Consider the following 18,974-nt stretch of genomic DNA (forward strand, 5'->3'; position numbering starts at 1 on the left):
TGTCGAAAATTTAAAGAATGGCTTTGATAAAACAAAAACAACAGCAACAACAAGAGCAGCGAAAAAGAAGAACAACTGGTATATTAAATGCCCCTCCCCTGCGATATTTCGACTGCGTTCTCAACTCGATACTCGCCCGGGTTGAATATACTGCATTCATAAGACTCGTAAAGTATGTAATTTTATTTTATTTACCCCCCAAAAAGCGTATAAAGTTTCGCTTTAATTCTCACTCTGAGCCTTTGCAGAATAACAACAAACTGAAAAGAGACAACCTGCCATAAAACACAAACCCCAAAAACAAAAAATAAAAGTCAACATAGAACGGATATCATCAGTTGCGCACATCCCTATAAAAGCAAAAGACCTAATCAAAGCAAAAGATTTAGCATTTCACAATTTATAGATAATTAAATTTGATGACTTTGCCGGATGAACAACAGCCGCGGTACAGTACAGTTAAAATTATAACTAATTTGTATAAAAATCAGTAAGACAACAAAAAATTGTTTACTTGCATCTTTGCGTTTCTTAATAATCGCACTCCTACAATAAGAAATTATTTATAAACTTGAGGCGAAATTAACTGTAGTCACATTTATTTTTAAATGACAGAAAAGAATGTATTTATTTTGGGTAAGCTTGGTCTCTTTTCATTTCAAAAATAATGCACATATTATGCATTCAATTTGTGTTTATAATAAAATAATTCAACTTTTGCTTTTTGTTTTTTAATTAATATTCATTTCATTTTAATATTCCCTCAAAATGTAGTCCACTTTATGGTATTGATTATCTGAACGTGAAGAGTATCTCTTAGTCTCATCCTTTCTTTGATCTCTCGTTTACACGCAATTGCATTTATAATCATATTTCTTAGTAATTACTGCTTAGTTGTCTCCGTCTCTTTTTGTTAATCTCTGCTCTTTCTCTCTCTCTTTTCAATTGCCTCTGCAAAAAACAAGACACCGACATCTCTGCATGTATAAAAAGCTGTATTGTATGTATATTAAGCATTTATCGAACTCTGCGCTTAATTTGTTTATTTTACCTGTTAACCAATTTATTTAACTTAAATTGTTTATATGTCGTTGGCCCAATACAATTCTGTTGTTGTGGTGGTACGATCTGAGATCTGGTCTGGTTTCTACGTCTCCTCCGGTCTGCTTGTATATTTTACGAATACTCTCCATACGAGTAAATCCATAAGCAAGCACATTTAAAATGAGCTCCGCTGCTTAAACAAGTTCAATCAACTTTGCACCGCAGCACCAACAGCAAACCACAACAGCACAACACAATTGATTAATTAATAAATTATTTATCGAACAGACATTTTTTTGGGTTTTTTGCTGCACTCATACATGTGATTGAGTAGTTAGCCAACCAAAAATACATAAAAGTGAAATAGAAATTATTGTAATCTGAGAATGATTCAATAAATTAGATAAATTAGTTAGTTTCTTTGATCAATATAGATATGTTTATTATATTATATTTCATTTTGATTAATTTTGATTAATCTTTTTTAACCAATAACTTTTTATAGCATTTAGTAATAGTATATTGGTATATTGGTATATTGGTATATTGGTATATTAGTATATTAGTATATTAGTATATTAGTATATTAATATATTAGTATATCAGTATATCAGTATATCAGTATATCAGTATATCAGTATATCAGTATATCAGTATATCAGTATATTAGTATATTAGCATATTAGTATATTAGTATATTAGTATATTAGTATATTAGTATATTGGTATATTGGTATATTAGTATATTAGTATATTAGTATATTAGTATATTAGTATATTAGTATATTAGTATATTAGTATATTAGTATATTAGTATATTAGTATATTAGTATATTAGTATATTAGTATATTAGTATATTAGTATATTAGTATATTAGTATATTGGTATATTGGTATATTAGCATATTATTATATTAGTATTTTAGTATATTCGTCTATATTAAAATATTTAGTATTAATTGAAATTATTTTTAAATTACATATATAAATTTATTTGATTCAATACTTAATATACGTTTCCACATTTTTAATATCTTTGGGGTATTTCAAGATACAATCAAAATCAGTTACAGCCAAGCCCCTACTGTACGCCCCTTTTGCGGATTTTCAACGACCACAGGGTATAGAATATATTTAGTAGTAACAAATTGAATGCACATGACTTGGCTGCATTAGAAGAAGCTGAAGGGGTTGCTTCTGCTGCTCTGCTGAAAATCTTTAATAGTTTAACTGCGTTTGCGAAGATTGCAACTGTATGCACACACACACATACTGATACACACACACACAAGCACAGAAGAATATACTATATGCATATATATTGACTGTAGCTATGAAAAACCTAAACATTTGCACTTCGTACACTTGTTAGAAACTGAGTAAGAAAGAGGCTGGCCAAAGAGCAGGACGGCGCAGAAGGGGAGTGACGGGAGGTAGGCAGGCAGCTGCATGGTTTATCGCAGCAACAGCAGCAGCAGCCAAGCTCCTCCAATATGCACTCGAATGCCCTTCATGCACCCGCCTCCCTCCCTCCTTGAACAGCTATCCCTCTCGCACTCTGCCTTACTACTCTGCTCAGTCGCCCTCTCTCTCTCTCTCTCTCTCTCTCTCTCTCTCTCTTACTCTTTCGTTCGCTCTGTCGCGCTCTTCTCGCTTGAACTGTGTCAATGGCCTTGAAATTGTTTTTGCGCCATGCGCTGCTTAGTTGATGTTCTTGTTTTTTTGTATTTACATTTGTATTTGTTGTTTTAGTTGTTGTTGTTGTTGTTGCTGTGGCTGCTCCAACAACGAGATTAGTAAAAATATGGCACTTACTTAGTGCAAGCTTTGCGCTTTGTAGGTCGCCCATAAGGAAATGCAATTTAACGCCGTACCACGGTGCGTATGATTAACGTGCCTTCGCTAAACATATATGTATACAAATGTGCATAGCACATTATACATATGTACATAAATGATTTGTCGATTTGTTACGAGTGCATATTGCATGCTTTGAGTCCATTAGAAGTTCTGCTTCAGTTATATGTAGGAAGTGGACAACTTTTGACTTTAGCTTTTTGTGGTTTTCCATCAATGTCATCATGAATCTGTAGCACAGAAAAAACTAATACATAATACTGCTGCACAACAAGGTCAAAGTCAACGACAAGTAGCAGCTGTTCAGCGCTGTTTTTTTCCTTTTTTTTTTTGTGTTGTATTATTTGTTATTATTATTATTATTTTACTGGTTTTGTTTGTCTGTTTACAGCCAAAGCTCAGATGCTGCTAATGATAATGACACCAAGCACTGGCTGATGAGTGTGTAACACCACCACAAACTCGACACTCGACACACTCATCTAACTCGCAGTGTAATTGGTTCGATTTCATTGCTTTTTCTTTTTGTGAATCATAATTGCGAATAATATTGAACTCCATGGCATTAGTGGAGTTTTTGCTATACTTTTAATTGTTCTATGTTTGTACATAAGATTATGAGTTTAAGTCATATATAGTATATTAGTATACTAAATGGCATATAATATAATTCAACATATATAGTATATATACTGTTTAGTATACTAAAAAACAGAACTCAATGCATAGCACTTCACTATTAACATAAATTTCAGTTTATCGACTGTAGTATTTTAGTACACTAGGAATTTCTCATTCAATACAAAGCATAATTTTCAGTATATACTCAATATCGAGCTTAGTATTTTTCAAGATTAAATTAAATTTCAGGCTGGTATTGATTTAATCTAATTTTAAATATATGATACAACAAAATCTTAGATTAAATTACAATTGCATGATTTATTTCTCACAAGCTTAGCAATTATATTTTAATTAAATAAATGCATAAGAATTTCTAATTCCGTAGTGAGCATAGGTTTCATTTTACTCAACATTAAGTTTAGTATTTTTCAAGATTAAATTAGATGCGTGCACTATCTCAATCGATTGTCTCTTTTAAATAAAACAAACAAAAAATCTATATACTTAATATTTAACTTTCTTTCAATTTATGCTGGTGCTTTAATAGAGAATAAAACGCAATGGATTTCTTCATTTGTTTTTTTTGCAAACTGCTACCTGTCATATTCAAGTTTTGAAGTTAAGAAGCATTCTTCTACAAACAGCTTAGCTCATAATTAAGTGAAGTTAAGTTGAAGTTAATTCGAAATACAAGTGCACACAACTTTTTGGAATGAAACCACTTTTCTTTGGTAATTTTCATCATAGCATTAACGCTCTCTGATCTCCACCTGACTGCCTGACACCTGACAAAAGCGTTAAGCTCAATGTAAATACGCCATAAAAATTTCTAAAGTGCTGCAGCCAAAACCAGAGAGAGGAAGTTAGAAAGAGAAAGCAAAAGACGGAGAGAGAGAGAGAGAGAGTGAAAGACGAGAGCAGTTGCTGCATACTCATGGCCCTTTAAAGTCTGGACCACTTAACCGACGGACGCCTCGCCTCGCCTTGCCTTGCCTCGCCTTCGGTGCAGCGCTGTTAAACCTTTGAACCCAAGTGCGCTACAGGCAGCCAGGGTTGAAAGTGAGAACTTCAGAAAAGACAAGTGCAATAACACGGGTCGCCAAAATTAAAAGATTAATCCGCGACAAGCGCGACATGCACGAAACAAGCAAATGCTCCAAGCGAACCATAAACAATGTGCGCGAGAGATGTTGATTAAAAATAATCAAATTTATACTTATTACTTTTGCTAAAGTATTTGGGAGGCCTCGTTATTTATGGGTCTGGCAAAAAAACAAAAAGCAGCTTCAACAACTTGAACTTGAGCCTGTCAACACCTCAGAGTGTGTGGCTACCTTCCAGATTTGTGCGATAGCAGAGTCGTTAACATCGACATCGCTGACGGTTCGCTCGCCAGTTGGCTGGCAGGCTGGTTAGTCTGGCTAACTAACTGCTGGCTGCTTAATTGCCAGCATCAATTACATTACTCATACGCAGTGTTTACACACACATACACACACAGAGAAACGTACAGTGGTTGGCCTTACGTCAGTTCGAGAAAAACTAATGTGACATTGCAAGAAAATGCTGTTGCACTTGATGATGCCAACTAAAGATGCATTGAGAACTTCGATTTCCAGTTCACCATGGAAATTCAACGGGATGATGTTTACTGTCATTATAAAATCGAAGGCAGCACTTAGTTCTACTTAAGCAATGGAAATATATAGGTGAAGGTTTTAAGTCTTTGGTAAACTATTTAATATACTTATTAATTAAGAACTCTTTACATAAATTATATTAAAGCAATTTATCATTTAGCATAGTACTATATCGAAATATAGTTTTAAGTATAATTTTTGAATTTTTCGATATATTAGTTTGGCATATTTTAGGAATATTGTGCAATCTTTATCTCACAGTCTACTGTAGCTTTTTTATTATTTTGATTATATGGTAGTAATAAGAGTTTTATTTTAAGTGAGTACGCTTCGTTATCATCATTTCGTATAATACTCTTATAATAAATATAATTTGTAAGCTATGAATTATTTCTGACTTTCTGTTATATAAATATGCAATTTTATAGCGAATAACTGGAATATTATTAGCCACAGAATATCTAAGTTTACATCGATTTTAGAATCTAAAAAGTCTCTTATTTAACTTCTCTTGTTCACTTTCTTAAAGACATTGCTTAAATTTGGCATATGGCGATGTTGCAAACTCGTTCGCTGCACGGCATTTGTGGCATTGTGGCAAGATTTTCGATTTGGCCAGATGTCGCTGTCGATGTCGATGATGTTGCCGCTGACGTCGGCGCTGACAACGGCGCTGATGACGCTGCCAGCCTTGACCTGGTTCTACTTCTGAATGGCAATATCTTGATTCTCTCACTCTCAGTCCGCTGACCGACTTCTAACCTCTGATTTTTGTGAGACGCCTTAAGCTGAAGCTAACGTTAAAGCACCGCCTCTGTCCATTTTGTGGCAAGTTTTTTTTTGGGTGGCGCATGTCAGTGACAGATTTCAATTAGAATTTCTGCACGTTCGTGTATTTAGCGCACTCGTCGGATTGTCAACGTGGATTTAACGTTCGTTTAACAAAGCCTAATAGCCCACAGTTGCGATGCCGACAAATTTCATCTGTCGCTTGATGAAATCCTAATTAAAAGCGCGACTTGCATTTCCCATTCACCATTCCCCATTCCCCATTTCTGCTAGCAGTTGGATTAATGCTGCCGAATCGGCAGCTGTGAGTTAACACTTTAAGCTCCGGCAACAAGCAGAAAAGTAAAGCAAAGAGAGAGAAAATGAGGTAGGAAGTGAGGGAAAACAGAACTTGTAGGAAGCAAAAGGAGAAGCATTGTAGCAAAGACTCGTCGTTTGCCACTCGGAAGCTGTTGGACAAAACCCAATGTGCTAAAGTTTTCAATTAGGAAATTTTCTCATTTGCATTTCAAATGAATTTTGCGCTACTTGAGCTTCAGTTGTGCGTATCCTAAGTGCTTCTTATTAACATTCTGGCTTGAACTCAACTCAACGCAGTTCGAGTACGCAACTAAAGATGGAAAATCGTCGTCCCAAATGGCTGACACATTTGTCTCCTGGCAGGCGTCTAAATAAATAAATAACATTATTTATAAATGAGTGATCATATTAATACTAAATGTGGCAAATGCTGTTGATAGTCTTTAATTGTATTTGTTCTATTTGCTTACAGGACAGCGATTGAATGCAATAGGAGAAAGGAAACAAAAGAAAATGTGGCAGCTTTCAAAGGTGAGTAAATGCTTCCATCATTTTTACTCTGATTGAAATATTGATGAAACTCTTTAAGCAGAGTTTGAAAATTCAAAAGAGCAAACAGATAATTGATTTGTGTTTTTACTTAAAATATGACAGATTTTAATCAGGATGTGTTTAAAATTGATCATATCATTGCGAAGAGAAGCAATTCTTTTTTTGGAATGTTGCTAAATTCAAAAATAAGATAACAATACTTAAATAAAGATTCTAATTTAGCGTATCTTCTCAACTTTTCTTCGATTATGACTACTCCATAACCATCGTAATCTTCTTTATTTCCCTTTACATTATTGTCAAAAGAACAATGTTACTCGCATTCCAAAAAATGTATTGAAACGAAATTCTATGCTTAAAAAAATTGTGTATAAATCTTAAATTTTTTGCAATTCATAATTGCAAGTACATTTATCAGAGCCATTACTTGCATAAGCATTGATTGCAATACACTTTTTGCTCAACATTTGATTTGAAGAAATTAGTTTCTCGAGCAGTTCTCCCAGCAGTCGTCACGTCAGACAAATCTTGCAAAATCACCTCAGGGAAACAGGCAGCAGCAACAGCAACAGCAAGAGCAGCAAACGTCAGAGTTGGGCGGGTCATTCAATGGGCCAACAGAGGTTTGGTTCGATGGCAAAGCGATAACGATTAAGGTGGCGCCCTTTGCAAGCTGAAATATGAGCAGAGCAGTAATAAATAGCATAAATAACAAACAAAGAATCAAACAATAAATCAGCAGCGAGAAAAAGAGCACAAAACAAATAATACAAATGAATTGATTCCAGCTGAATCAAACTGTAAAATGAACACATCGTATGAAGAAGAAGGCGAGTGTAGAGAGCCATCGTGTTCGCTCGTGCGTGAGCACTCACGCGTGTCATTTTGGCGACAACGTGTTTATGCTGGAAGCTCAATTTCGCATTGACAGCATCATCAATGGTGCAAACGAATGGCAAAATAGACAACGACAACAACAACAACGACAACAACACAACGAGACACGCCAAAAGAAAAGCGCCTAACAAGCACTTTAAGCTGACGCCCGTGACAAGCTACCAAAGTGCTCCTCCATTCACAACTATGTTGTATGCTGTATGTTGTGCTATATATGTATGTACTATATGTTGCCATCCCACCCACGTAGTCCTCTTAGCCTTTACTGTTAGTCAGCCAGGCAAGCATCATCATCAGTAGTAGCATTGATGTTGTCATTATACTCATCGACATCCCTGTCATTACGCGGCACATACAAACGTTGAAACACGAAAACACTTGTCATTAACACATACATCAACACACACCCCCATTCACACACACACTCACACACACCTATCAATTCAGTCACTAACCATGCAATGGCGTCAAAGAAACTTATAGCATCTTTTTTTTTATATTTCACCGATTGCTGCTCTTCTGCTACAAAGGATGCTATGAACAATATGACAATGTTTGTTATACGGTTATTGTTCTTATGTTTTGTTTTATAAATTTCACCTTTTCTTAATTTGTTAACAAAGTTCCAAAGTTTCTCTATGATTTTTGATAAATTTAAAGTTAATCTTCATCACCGTTTTTTTCAGTTAAACAATGTTTTAATATGGATTTTTCGCTACAATAACAATTACCTAGAAAAGTGATAAGATATCTTAAAAAACACAAGCAACGACTTGTGCCGATTCTTCGAATTAGATAAACTCGAATATTGCTTCTTATTTCCCCCTAATGTATTTGCATAAAAATACTAACCAAGAATACAAAAGTTAGTAGAATATACTACTAGAAGAATATATCATAGAATATATTATATATCATCAGAACAGAATAGAATACTGAGAGATTTTCCATATTTTTCTCAATATACTAAACGTGAATTACTGTAGAGAATTTGTAATAAAAGAATATACTATACAGAATAGAATACTGCAATTTTTCCAATATTTTTGTTAAGTTATAATTCTAACCAAGAATACTATATATAGAATAGAATAAACTTGAATTATTTTAAACTACGTGCAATAATATAATACACTACACAGAATATAACAAAAAAGAATATACTATACAGAAAAGAATAATGAGACTTTTCCAGTATTTTTTCTCAATATACTAAACTTGAATTATTATAGACTACTTACAATAATAGAATTAATTATATACTACACAGAATTGAAAACAGATAATTTTCCAGTTCTTTTTCTCAAGTCAAGTTTAGTATCTTGACTACTTGTTTTAATAGAGTATCGTAGATTTGTGCATCATTTTTTGTTAGCGACACAAGTTGACAACTGTGAACGGGCAAAAAAGTGCATTGTACCCAATTCCATTGACTTTTCTAGAGTTTGCCACAATCAATCCTTAACTTTCAGCTCTTAGTAAACAGCATCGCGACAGAAATGCTTCTAAATGTATTAGTTTAACTTGAGTGATAAATGATAGAATAAAAGCGCTGTCAGCCCTGGCTAATCAACCCTTAGTGCTGCTCTAAACTGGCACTAAACTGGACTTTACGTCTTTTACATGTTGCCTTTAACAAAAAGAGGTAACAATTTCACTTGGCAGCTGATAAGGCTATTGAGGAGGTTTCAAGAATTCAAGTAAATACCTGCTTAGCTTAAAAGGTTTTCAGCTCTTTTCGTCCTTCGTCTTTGGCATTTGGCATTGATTGTTCTTATTTCGTTTTATCGAGCAATTCTTTACTGCAAAGATTGCGCTCAATAAATCAAACATTCAATTGCTACGTCGACGTGTTCAATAGCACACATACAAAAATCCTAAATCACGTTTGAATGGCTGCTCAAAAAAGCAGACAGAACAACAACTACAACAATTACAATAAGAACAACACAAGAAACAAGACAAACAAAGCATTGTGTTGTGGTCTACCTTAGGCAAACGGTAAAAAGCTTCAATTTCTACTTGAAATTGCCAGAGAAAAAGGATAAAGCATAAAATAAAAAAGAAAAAAGGTTATTTCTGAGGCGTGTTGGCCTGCTTTGGCAATAAATGCACATTTTCCCCTTTTGATTTTGCGGCTGTTTGTTGTGTTTCAGCCTTCGGCGCAATCCGTAACGTATACGCAGCGTATTGCAGATCTTCTCTGCAGCAAGCAGCAAAAACATCAACAACAAATATCAAATAATTGTTTATCCATTTAGCAATGTGCATTTTGAATGGCTGCCAAAAAAAAAAAATGCCGTGTCTATTTGTTTACAAATGTCGATGGAGAATGAATCGGAAAGTAAAGAGTAAGAAATTACAATACTTAAGTGTAGTAGACTATAAGATATCCTGGAGTATTAAATGTAATGATTATGGAATGCTTAATTTCTATTTTCAAATATGCACATTCATTACTTTTTATTTATTTAAAATCTAATAAAGTAATCAATATCAAATTAGAAAATAAGCTTCAATATGTTTTGTTCAATTTCTCTATATTTTAGCAAGCTCAACAATCCTCTTCTACAATCTCACTTAATTCTACAGTAAACTTTTTGCTTTCATTAAACTCATTTCCATTGCCAACATTTCGAATTGCATTTCAATGATTTCTTAAGCTCAAATTGTTGCAATCCTTTCATGCGTTTTTCCATTTCCCACACATAGAATGAATGTGAAAACAAAATGTGCAAAATTAATGAATATTTGAATCGACAAGCAGCTTGCAACGCCGCATGTGGCATGTGGCAGTGGCAAATGCAATTTGCAAATCATTTATTCTACTAGTTTTCAGATTTTGGGGGGAAAACTCATTGAAATAAAATAATCATATATAATGCACAAATAATAAAGTAACTCCCACATGCGAATGCATGAAGCTTCTCAGTTCGCTAGACTCCCACATGGTCAGTGCAGTCGTCACTCCATCGACTGTCGCCCCGCCCACCACTCTCCGCCTCTTGTCAGTTCTTAATGCAATTTGCGGGCTTTAATAGTTGTGCGGCATGATTGATGCGACAATGTCGCCAGCCTTCCAGTTGAGTCAACAAAGTTGAATGCAGACTGCAGCATTTGCATGTCATATTATCCACGTTTACTATATATGCACATACATATATATACACAAATTGTGCTATATAGAAATGGAAATTATTCAGGTTAAAAGAGCAATTCACACGCACTTGTTAACAAGCACGTCCATGTCCGAATGCACACAAGAAAACACATTCGAAAACAAGACGAAAAACAAAAATACAAAAATTGCCAAGCAAGCCAATGAGGCAAATGTGACTCTGGGGAAAATTAAAATTTTCTACACAATTTGACAGCAGACGATAACAGCTGCTTCACAATGTAAACGTCCACTGCAGTGGCCGCTGTTAACAGCGATGTTACTAACAGAGCGCTGCGCTGTTATCGGCAGCAGCGCAAAGAGCGTCGTGTGAATGCAAAGAGCAAAAGCATGCTTCGCTCTCTTTGCTTAATGCAAAGTTGTGCGCTCTTTGGCTTTGTAACTTAAGCAGAACTAAGCTTGTTCTTCTGTTAGTTATCAGCGCACAGAGTTGTGCAGCGTCCATAGAGGCGTTGTGTGATGGCAACCCTAACGGCAAATTGACTCATCTGGCAGTTAGATTAAATGTTCGGTTTTATTTTTGCGTACATTTTTCGTTGGGCAGTCTAAACGAAGCCAATGTTAAGGTTAAATTTAACAATGCGGCAAAATAAAAATAAAAGCTAAACAAATTGTGCATGAAATGGGACGAGTTCGACAGCAAGTTGGGTTCCATTCAGGTCCTCTGCTGCTGCAACATTTGAAATTTGCCCAAAAAATGAAAATTGTGGCAGCAAATTGAATTACCCAAAACAACAATAACAACAAACATAGAATTTGTTGACGGCCGCCGCAGTGAAAACAAAACAATAAAAGTGACGACGACGACGATGACGAAAAAAAACGAAATGAGAGCATAAAAGTTGAAAGTGTGCGAAAGAGAAATAGAAACAGCAGCAGAGGCTGAGGCAGAGGCAGAAATAAAAATACAAAAAATAAGAATAAAAGAAGCGCGCCTTGGCAAAGTCAAATGAAAATCAGCCGACCCCGAGGGCATTTCCAGCTTCTGTTGCCACTGTTGCTACTGTTGCTGCTGCTGCTGATGCTGATGCTGCTGCTTGTTGCCACATTAGCCACGCCACGCTGTGCCCCCTAATGAGCATGCCAGACATATGCCATGGGCCATGTCCTACCTACTATAATTCTCCGCCCCAAACTCGGTCGGTCGCTCTCTTTCCATCTATTCGTCGCCCACTGACTAAAGTAAAATTGCTTGAGAGTGTGTGAGCAGGTCGGGGGTTAGAGGTTAGATGTCCCAGCATATGCTAGTGTACTTTGTGTGTGCGACAGGCGACAGCAGAATTAGAGAAGAAGGAGCGGAGTTCCTTTTTATTGCTGCATTCCTTGGCATTGGGGACCAACCATAAGAATGTGATGTTTAGGATGCGACAGCTGGTCAACGACGCATACCCTGTAGATAATAACCAGCCGAAAAGGGGAGGAAGGTTTTACTATAGACTCGTCAACGCAGCTGGACAACACATTTGAATACTATTTGAGACCATTTGTCATGCCTGTTAACCCCAATTTCTATATATCCACTTTTATCTCCCAACTTACATTATAACAATTTTAGCATTTCTGCTGTTCCATTTATTGGCATATTACGTATACGTAGCTTTCAAATTTTCCATTACGCATAATTCACATTTACAGGCTGCAAAATCAAAACAACAACAAAGTGCTTTGCAACAAGACGAAGATCTCTGACTGCATGTTGGAACTTTGTTGGCTTTTTTTTTCATCTGACGTCAGCGCGAGGCGCACATGAGCAAAGTGAGTACAGTGGGTAGTTGGTCACTCAGCTTGTCAGTCATGCAGTCAGTCAGTCAGTCAGTCAGTCAGTCAGTCAGTCAGTGAGTGAGTCAGTTTACAGGCAGCATAATCAAAAGTTGCCTCGCATTGTGCAAAAGTTTTTTGGCGAGCTAGTTTCGCGTCAACGACGACCTCGTCGCCGGCTGCTGTTGCAGTTTTGCTTGATTTGCACCAAATTAAGTTGGCCCCCATCTGTCCGGCAGACCATACCATGCCCCCCAAAACATCGCAAAAACATCCAAACGGGAGCCACTAACACAATACAGTTTTGCAGTTCACAGTTTTCACTGTTCTCAGTTCGCAGTTCTTCGAGTTCTCAGTTCTCAGTTTCCAGTGCCCCAGACTGCTTGCTGCCCCGAAAAATGCAATAAAATTAAATGCTTTTGTGTAAAAACTTTATGACTTTGTGTTTATGCTCGCTACACGCTCGACGGTGTCCAGCTAGCCACCGCTTCACCCTCCTCTCTGCAGTCTTTGCCTTGACGACGCCTCTTCTCAGCTCTTTGGCCTGCTTTTGTTTTTGCGACTGCGTCTGCGATTCGTAGTTGTTGTTGTTGTTGTTGTTGTTATTACTGGCATCGCCTCGCATGTGTTGACAGTAATTAATTTAACTGGCATTAATGAAATTTATACGGCCAACACATTGTCTGCCACTTTGTCGCTGCAAATTTGTCCAAATGTTGCAAAGTAGCTGCCAGTCAACTTAACTTCCACGTATTGCCTTTTTCACTGCACACTGAGAACCTTAGCTAGGGATTAACTTACCTCAAGCTTAACTATAATATCAATATTCCATCAGCCAACAATCATTGTGCATTGATTCCAGGAAGCTAAAAGAGCTAGACATGGGATTAACTTACCTTAAGCTGTGCCAACTGAATTGTTGATTGTAGCAATTATTTTACAATTATATCAATTTTCAGACATCGATTACCATGCATTTACATTCGAAGAAACTGCAAGAAAAAAATTGTCGTTGTTTTTGTTGTTAGCAATGAATGAGAAGAATAACTCTCATTGTCAGTTAATTATAGTATCAATTGTTCTCGGACAATGCATAAGAATTATCTTCATTATTCAATTAAATTATACATTTCTTTGTAGTATTATCAGTATTATTAAATAATAAAGGGAATTCCTAAGTATTTCCAGTTGAAGAACAATTAGTAAATATACAATTTATGTAATGAAAAAGACTGAGAAATTTGATGTAGTGATTTACTGATGTTAAATTTTGCTACATGCAATAAAAACTACAGTAATTATGATTACCGAGAATTTGTTTACGATTTGATAAAAGTTTTAGAAGTTTTTAAAGAAATACTTTTGTATGGGATGAAACGCCTTCCGCAAATATATGGTACATTTTCTACTCTATGGTAGATTTGGAAATTAGTACTATAACGATATACAAAATATTACCTTCGGTATAAGTTAATATTTTTTTGAAATATTAATTTGGTATATTTTTAAAATTTTTTTTTTCTTACTTGCTTTTATTGAATGTCGAATCGATATACCAAAAAATAGCCTTGGTATTTTTAGTATATTAATTTGATATATTTTTAAAATGTGTAATTTACTGTTTTTGTTGAATTCATCGATATACTAAAAACACCCTTCGGTATATATTAGTATTTTTTGTATATTAATTTGGTATATTTTTAAAATATGTAGCTTTCCTATTTGTTTTAATTGAATTCATGTTTCAATTATTATTTTTATTATTTGATACTCTATTCTAAATGAAATTTTCAACTTAAGTATTCCCAAAATAAGCTCTTAAAGCTGCCAAGTTTCACTTGCCATTATCTCTTTCGTTCTTCCGCCCCAAAGTGAAATCATAATTTCAACGCCTTTTGCGGCACGTTTTGCCCTTCGACTGGGAACGTGCAGAGTAACGCATAAAAATTAAATGCGCAAAAAATAAACTTGCAACGGTTTATGCTCTCCGTCAGACATCAGTTCCAGGGCGTTACCAATTAAACACCTTTCTCGATTATAGCCAAAAAAAACTTTGTTTCACACTTGCCAAATGCAAGTCGAAGAAAAGTCGCAAAGTAAAATTGAACTGCAATTAGCTAATTTCCGTTGCACAACTTTTTTTTGTTGCTGAAACTCTCGTAAAACAAACAAACTGAATGCAGGCAGAAAGTGTCGTAATTTTGGTCATTTTATCTGACAGCATCACATCATTGTGGGAGTCGTGAAAAACAACTGTAATTTGTTTGTAATATTTCACAACAAAAGCAATAAATTCGCCAAGTGTCAAAGTGTGTGTGCAACAAGCATTCAACTTGGCATTGGCATCTTCTTCTGCTTCTTCTCGCTGGAACTTTCTGGAATTAAAAGTTTGTTTTTCGCGCAAAATTAAATAGGGGTAAAGCACACTTATAAAGTGGATGCTTGGCTGGGTTAATTTCTGAAGAAGTTTGCTCAAGGGCTCGACGCAAAGATACCCAGTCAACACTTGGCTGTGACTGTTAACAGTGGCGTCTCCATGAGAGTGTCTGCTTAAGGGAAGTTGGCAACATAAGTTTACTTTTATAACTTTCCATTTGGTTAAATAAAAGATTCAATATTTCAATATTTTATGCGACTAGTGGATACCCTGCAGCTATTGTTTATAGAATGCTCTCCTTTATTATCCACTCTCAACAGTTGACAGTGACTATTAACAGTGGCGTGTGTTTAATACAGCAAAAGGAAGTTGGCAACATAAGTTTACTTTCATAACTTTCAATTGGTTAAATAAGAGATCAATTATATCAATATTTTATGCGACTAGTGGATACCCTGCAGCTATTGTTAATAGAATGCTATCCTTTATTAACAGTTGACAGTGACTATTAACAGTGACTATTAACAGTGGCGTGTAGCACGTCTACCTTAATACAGCAAACGGAAGTTGGCAACATAAGTTTACTTTCATAACTTTCCATTTGGTTAAATAATTTTTAGTAAATAATGCAAATTTTGCAATATTTAAATAGTATATGCGACTAGTGGATACCCTGCAACTATTGTTAATAGAATGCTCTCTTTTATCATTCACTCTCTCTTTTGTGCTTTCTTCTTCCTGTCTGAGCTTTTGTTGCTCTGTCAGATTTCCCGCTGATTTTGTGTCTTCAAAGGGGCAACGAGTGGTAAAGTGCTTGTATCGTGTTCCAAGCTCTCAATGATATGCAGCACAAACTGTCAACGTCAACACAGCAGCAACAGCATGTGGAAAAGCCATTTAAAGTGAAATGAACGTTAAGGGGCCAGAGGGCAACTGGCGGGTTGCAATTGGGGGCCACGACTCGCTGCGATAGATTCACACAACGAACTTCCGCTGCCATAGAATGGCAACAGCAACAGCAGCAGCAGAGCAAATGGCAACAGGCAAACAAAAAGTTTACGCTTCATAGCACAAATTGAATAAATCATCAGATGTCGAGCTGCTGTGATTTTCAACCGCTTCAGGAGAGGGGGGCGGGGCGAGATGAGGCGAGACGTTTACGACTGTTACGTGCATAATTGTTGAGTAAAATGGCCAACAAAAAAAAACACAACCGAGTCGATAAACTAAATAATATATATAATGCATATAGTATATAATGAGAAGCACTTGAGAATCACTGCAGCTGAGTCAGAAGAATAACCCTTAACGAATTGACCCACATTGCGTATGCGTAATGTTCGAAACTGTCAAACGCACTTAAATATATTGTATATTGTATATATTATTTTTCAATGCGTAATTACATTAGTTCGAATGCACTTACATAAATGTAGTATATTGTATATATTATAGTATATTCTATATACTATATTTCATTGTATTTTGAATGCGTAATTATATCAGTTCAAATATACTTAAATATATTATAAGTATATTTTATAAAATATTGTATATAAAATACTAAATATATATAGTATTTGTTATAGTTTGTGTTTTTTGTTGTATTTGGAATGTGTAATTGCATTAGTTCAAACGCACTTAAATATAGTATATTTTATACATTATAGTATTTTTATATATTGTAATATATTTTATACATTATAGAATTTTTTATATATTATAGTATATTGTATATACTATAATTTTTAGTATTTTTAATTGAACATTAGTTCAACAGAAGCAAGGCCATCGACACTTGCTGCAAGATTGACTTTTCACATTGCAGGGAATTTAAGTGCGAATTAGTAGCAACAATAGGCGAGCCACGAAGACTCGTTGCGAGTGAAATATTTTGCGAAACTATTCAGTTGCCAAACAGGAAACTATTTCGTATACAGAAAAACAAAAACCTTGACCATGACCGTGACAAATCAATCACAGCTAAAGCTCTAAGCTGCAGCTGAATGTGAAGCGCAGCAAATCGCAATGATCGCAAAGCTGGTGAATCAGCTGCAAAGTAATTGCGAATCTAATGATCTCAAAGATGTGCTGTAATTGAACGGAAGCTAATTGAATTAGAATGCTTTGCTGCTGCAAAAAAAAAATACAATTGCTGCTTATTGTTTGTTAATGCAGCCAACTCGAAATGGAATTAGTCACTCGAGCAGTATGCTTCGCTATGGAGCGTGAGTTTTTCTCTCGAATTTTTTACATCTTTTCTATCTATTCATCGGTTTTCCAACTTACTATCCTTTTAGTCTCTTTCTACTATTGCTATCCATGGCATCGTCTGTGTGCGCACAGCGCAGGACATTCGAAACTTCAATTACAAGTAAACTGAATGTAGATGTCTGCCCCGATATGCCCATCATGAAGAATGTCAAGAAAACCAAGGTTGATTTTTGCTTTAGTCACACTCTTTTGCCAGGAAGGGTTTTGCTTTATTTTCTCGACAGATTTTCATAGCAATTTCCATTTCCAGCTGCTGGGTTATTGGTATGCTTATGCCACAACTCCGTTGCCCTTTCGTGACTATCAGCGACGTTGTGCCTCTTACAATGTTCGCAATGCCAGTGAGTAAATGCTTTTATCAATTGCATCAAATATTCCCTAATGTCACTCTTAATCTAGCCTACTTTGATACAAACATTCTGTACACGAACTATAAGAGTCTGACAATTACGTATTCCTGTAAATATGTTCAGAAAAAGGACAAGTGGAATAGTGAGTAACATAAAATGCAAAAGAAATGAGTTGAAATAAGTTCAAACTTCAATTCTTTTCATAGTTAAACTGCGTATACTAACACGCACTCGAACTCCGATGGCATCGACGATAAAAGAAGCCGTCGACTTCTTGGAGAAGGTAAAGTTTCCTCTGGATACCCTCGACTGGCTCAAATCGGAGGCATTTTGCTTCGAATGGTATCAATTGAAAATCGAAACTGGTTTGCGACCCAAAGATTTTCAAGCACCTTTCAATCGGCCAGGAGACTAAGAGATGTCGTTGTCGTTAATTAATCGAAGTATGAATTAATTGTTGTTACATAAATTGCCATACAAATGTTATGGAATCGCACAACACAATGAATAATAAAATTGAGGAAATCGTATAATGGCGCGCTGGCCAACTTAATTAGCATTGTTGACCACCCGAAATCAATTACTGTGGCAGTTTCAGCCAATTGATTACAATGTGCCACATATGGCTGGAAGTCTGCTCTGTCTCCATCTGAATGCTGTTTACTATATCCTGGCATTGACAAGGCGGCATTAATGAATGATGCCCGTGGCCGGGCACTTTGAATGCCCGCCCACAAAAGGCACCAAATCAATTTGTGAGCATCGCTCTGTTGAGTGTTGAGTGGGCGAGAAGTGGGGAGTGAAATGGGCGAAGAATGGGGAGTGAGAAGCGAGGAGTAAGCGTGTTCGCCAGAAAACTTTCCGTGAACCCAAAAATTATCTTTTAGTTCTTTTCTTTGCCTTGGCTTCGGCTTCAGTTTCGTGTTCTGTGTGTTTGTGCGTCCCTTGAAATGGCTTTGGCCGCACAATTTGGCTTTAGTCCCGAGGCTAAGCAATAAAATCAAAATCACGCAGGCGTATGCGTAACGCACAATTATCCCTCATTGAGTGGGTGTGCCTCGTCCGTAAGGGATAACAACAACCAGAGTCACAGCCACAGTCACAGTCACAGTCAGAGCCATGGCCATGGCCATCTAATAATTGTCTTTGTCAAGCGGATTTCATCTGCTGAATTGGCTAACAAGAAACAGCAATAACAATGGCAATATGAACCCTACTTCGACAGCAATTCAATTTCAATTGTGGCAAGCACTTAATGCTAATCGTTGGCACTAAACTAACTTTATTGAACATTGTGTACATCATTTAATGCCAGAGACTTAATGTAGCTGGCT

General features: G+C 36.0%; 1 protein-coding gene and 1 long non-coding RNA gene across 2 annotated transcripts; one reads left to right on the top strand and one right to left on the bottom strand.

Annotated features, from left to right (window-relative positions):
• Positions 1-7,139: 7,139 nt before the first annotated feature.
• LOC117565552 (uncharacterized) lies at positions 7,140-17,077 on the bottom strand. Its single transcript, XR_004571890.2, has 3 exons — positions 16,784-17,077; positions 13,441-13,631; positions 7,140-7,479 (listed from the first exon to the last, which is right to left on the bottom strand). It is a non-coding gene; the product is annotated as an uncharacterized LOC117565552 (long non-coding RNA).
• Positions 17,078-17,142: 65 nt separating this feature from the next.
• LOC117565551 (uncharacterized) lies at positions 17,143-18,193 on the top strand. The gene is made up of 5 exons (XM_034244717.2): positions 17,143-17,244; positions 17,317-17,452; positions 17,541-17,631; positions 17,690-17,782; positions 17,847-18,193. Exons 1-5 carry the CDS (start codon positions 17,189-17,191, stop codon positions 18,053-18,055), a joined length of 585 nt encoding a protein of 194 aa, XP_034100608.1. The 5' UTR covers positions 17,143-17,188; the 3' UTR covers positions 18,056-18,193.
• The last annotated feature ends 781 nt before the right edge of the window (positions 18,194-18,974 follow it).

The sequence above is a fragment of the Drosophila albomicans genome, chromosome 2L, assembly GCF_009650485.2.
Source record: "Drosophila albomicans strain 15112-1751.03 chromosome 2L, ASM965048v2, whole genome shotgun sequence".
In the NCBI taxonomy this organism is placed as follows: domain Eukaryota; kingdom Metazoa; phylum Arthropoda; class Insecta; order Diptera; family Drosophilidae; genus Drosophila; species Drosophila albomicans.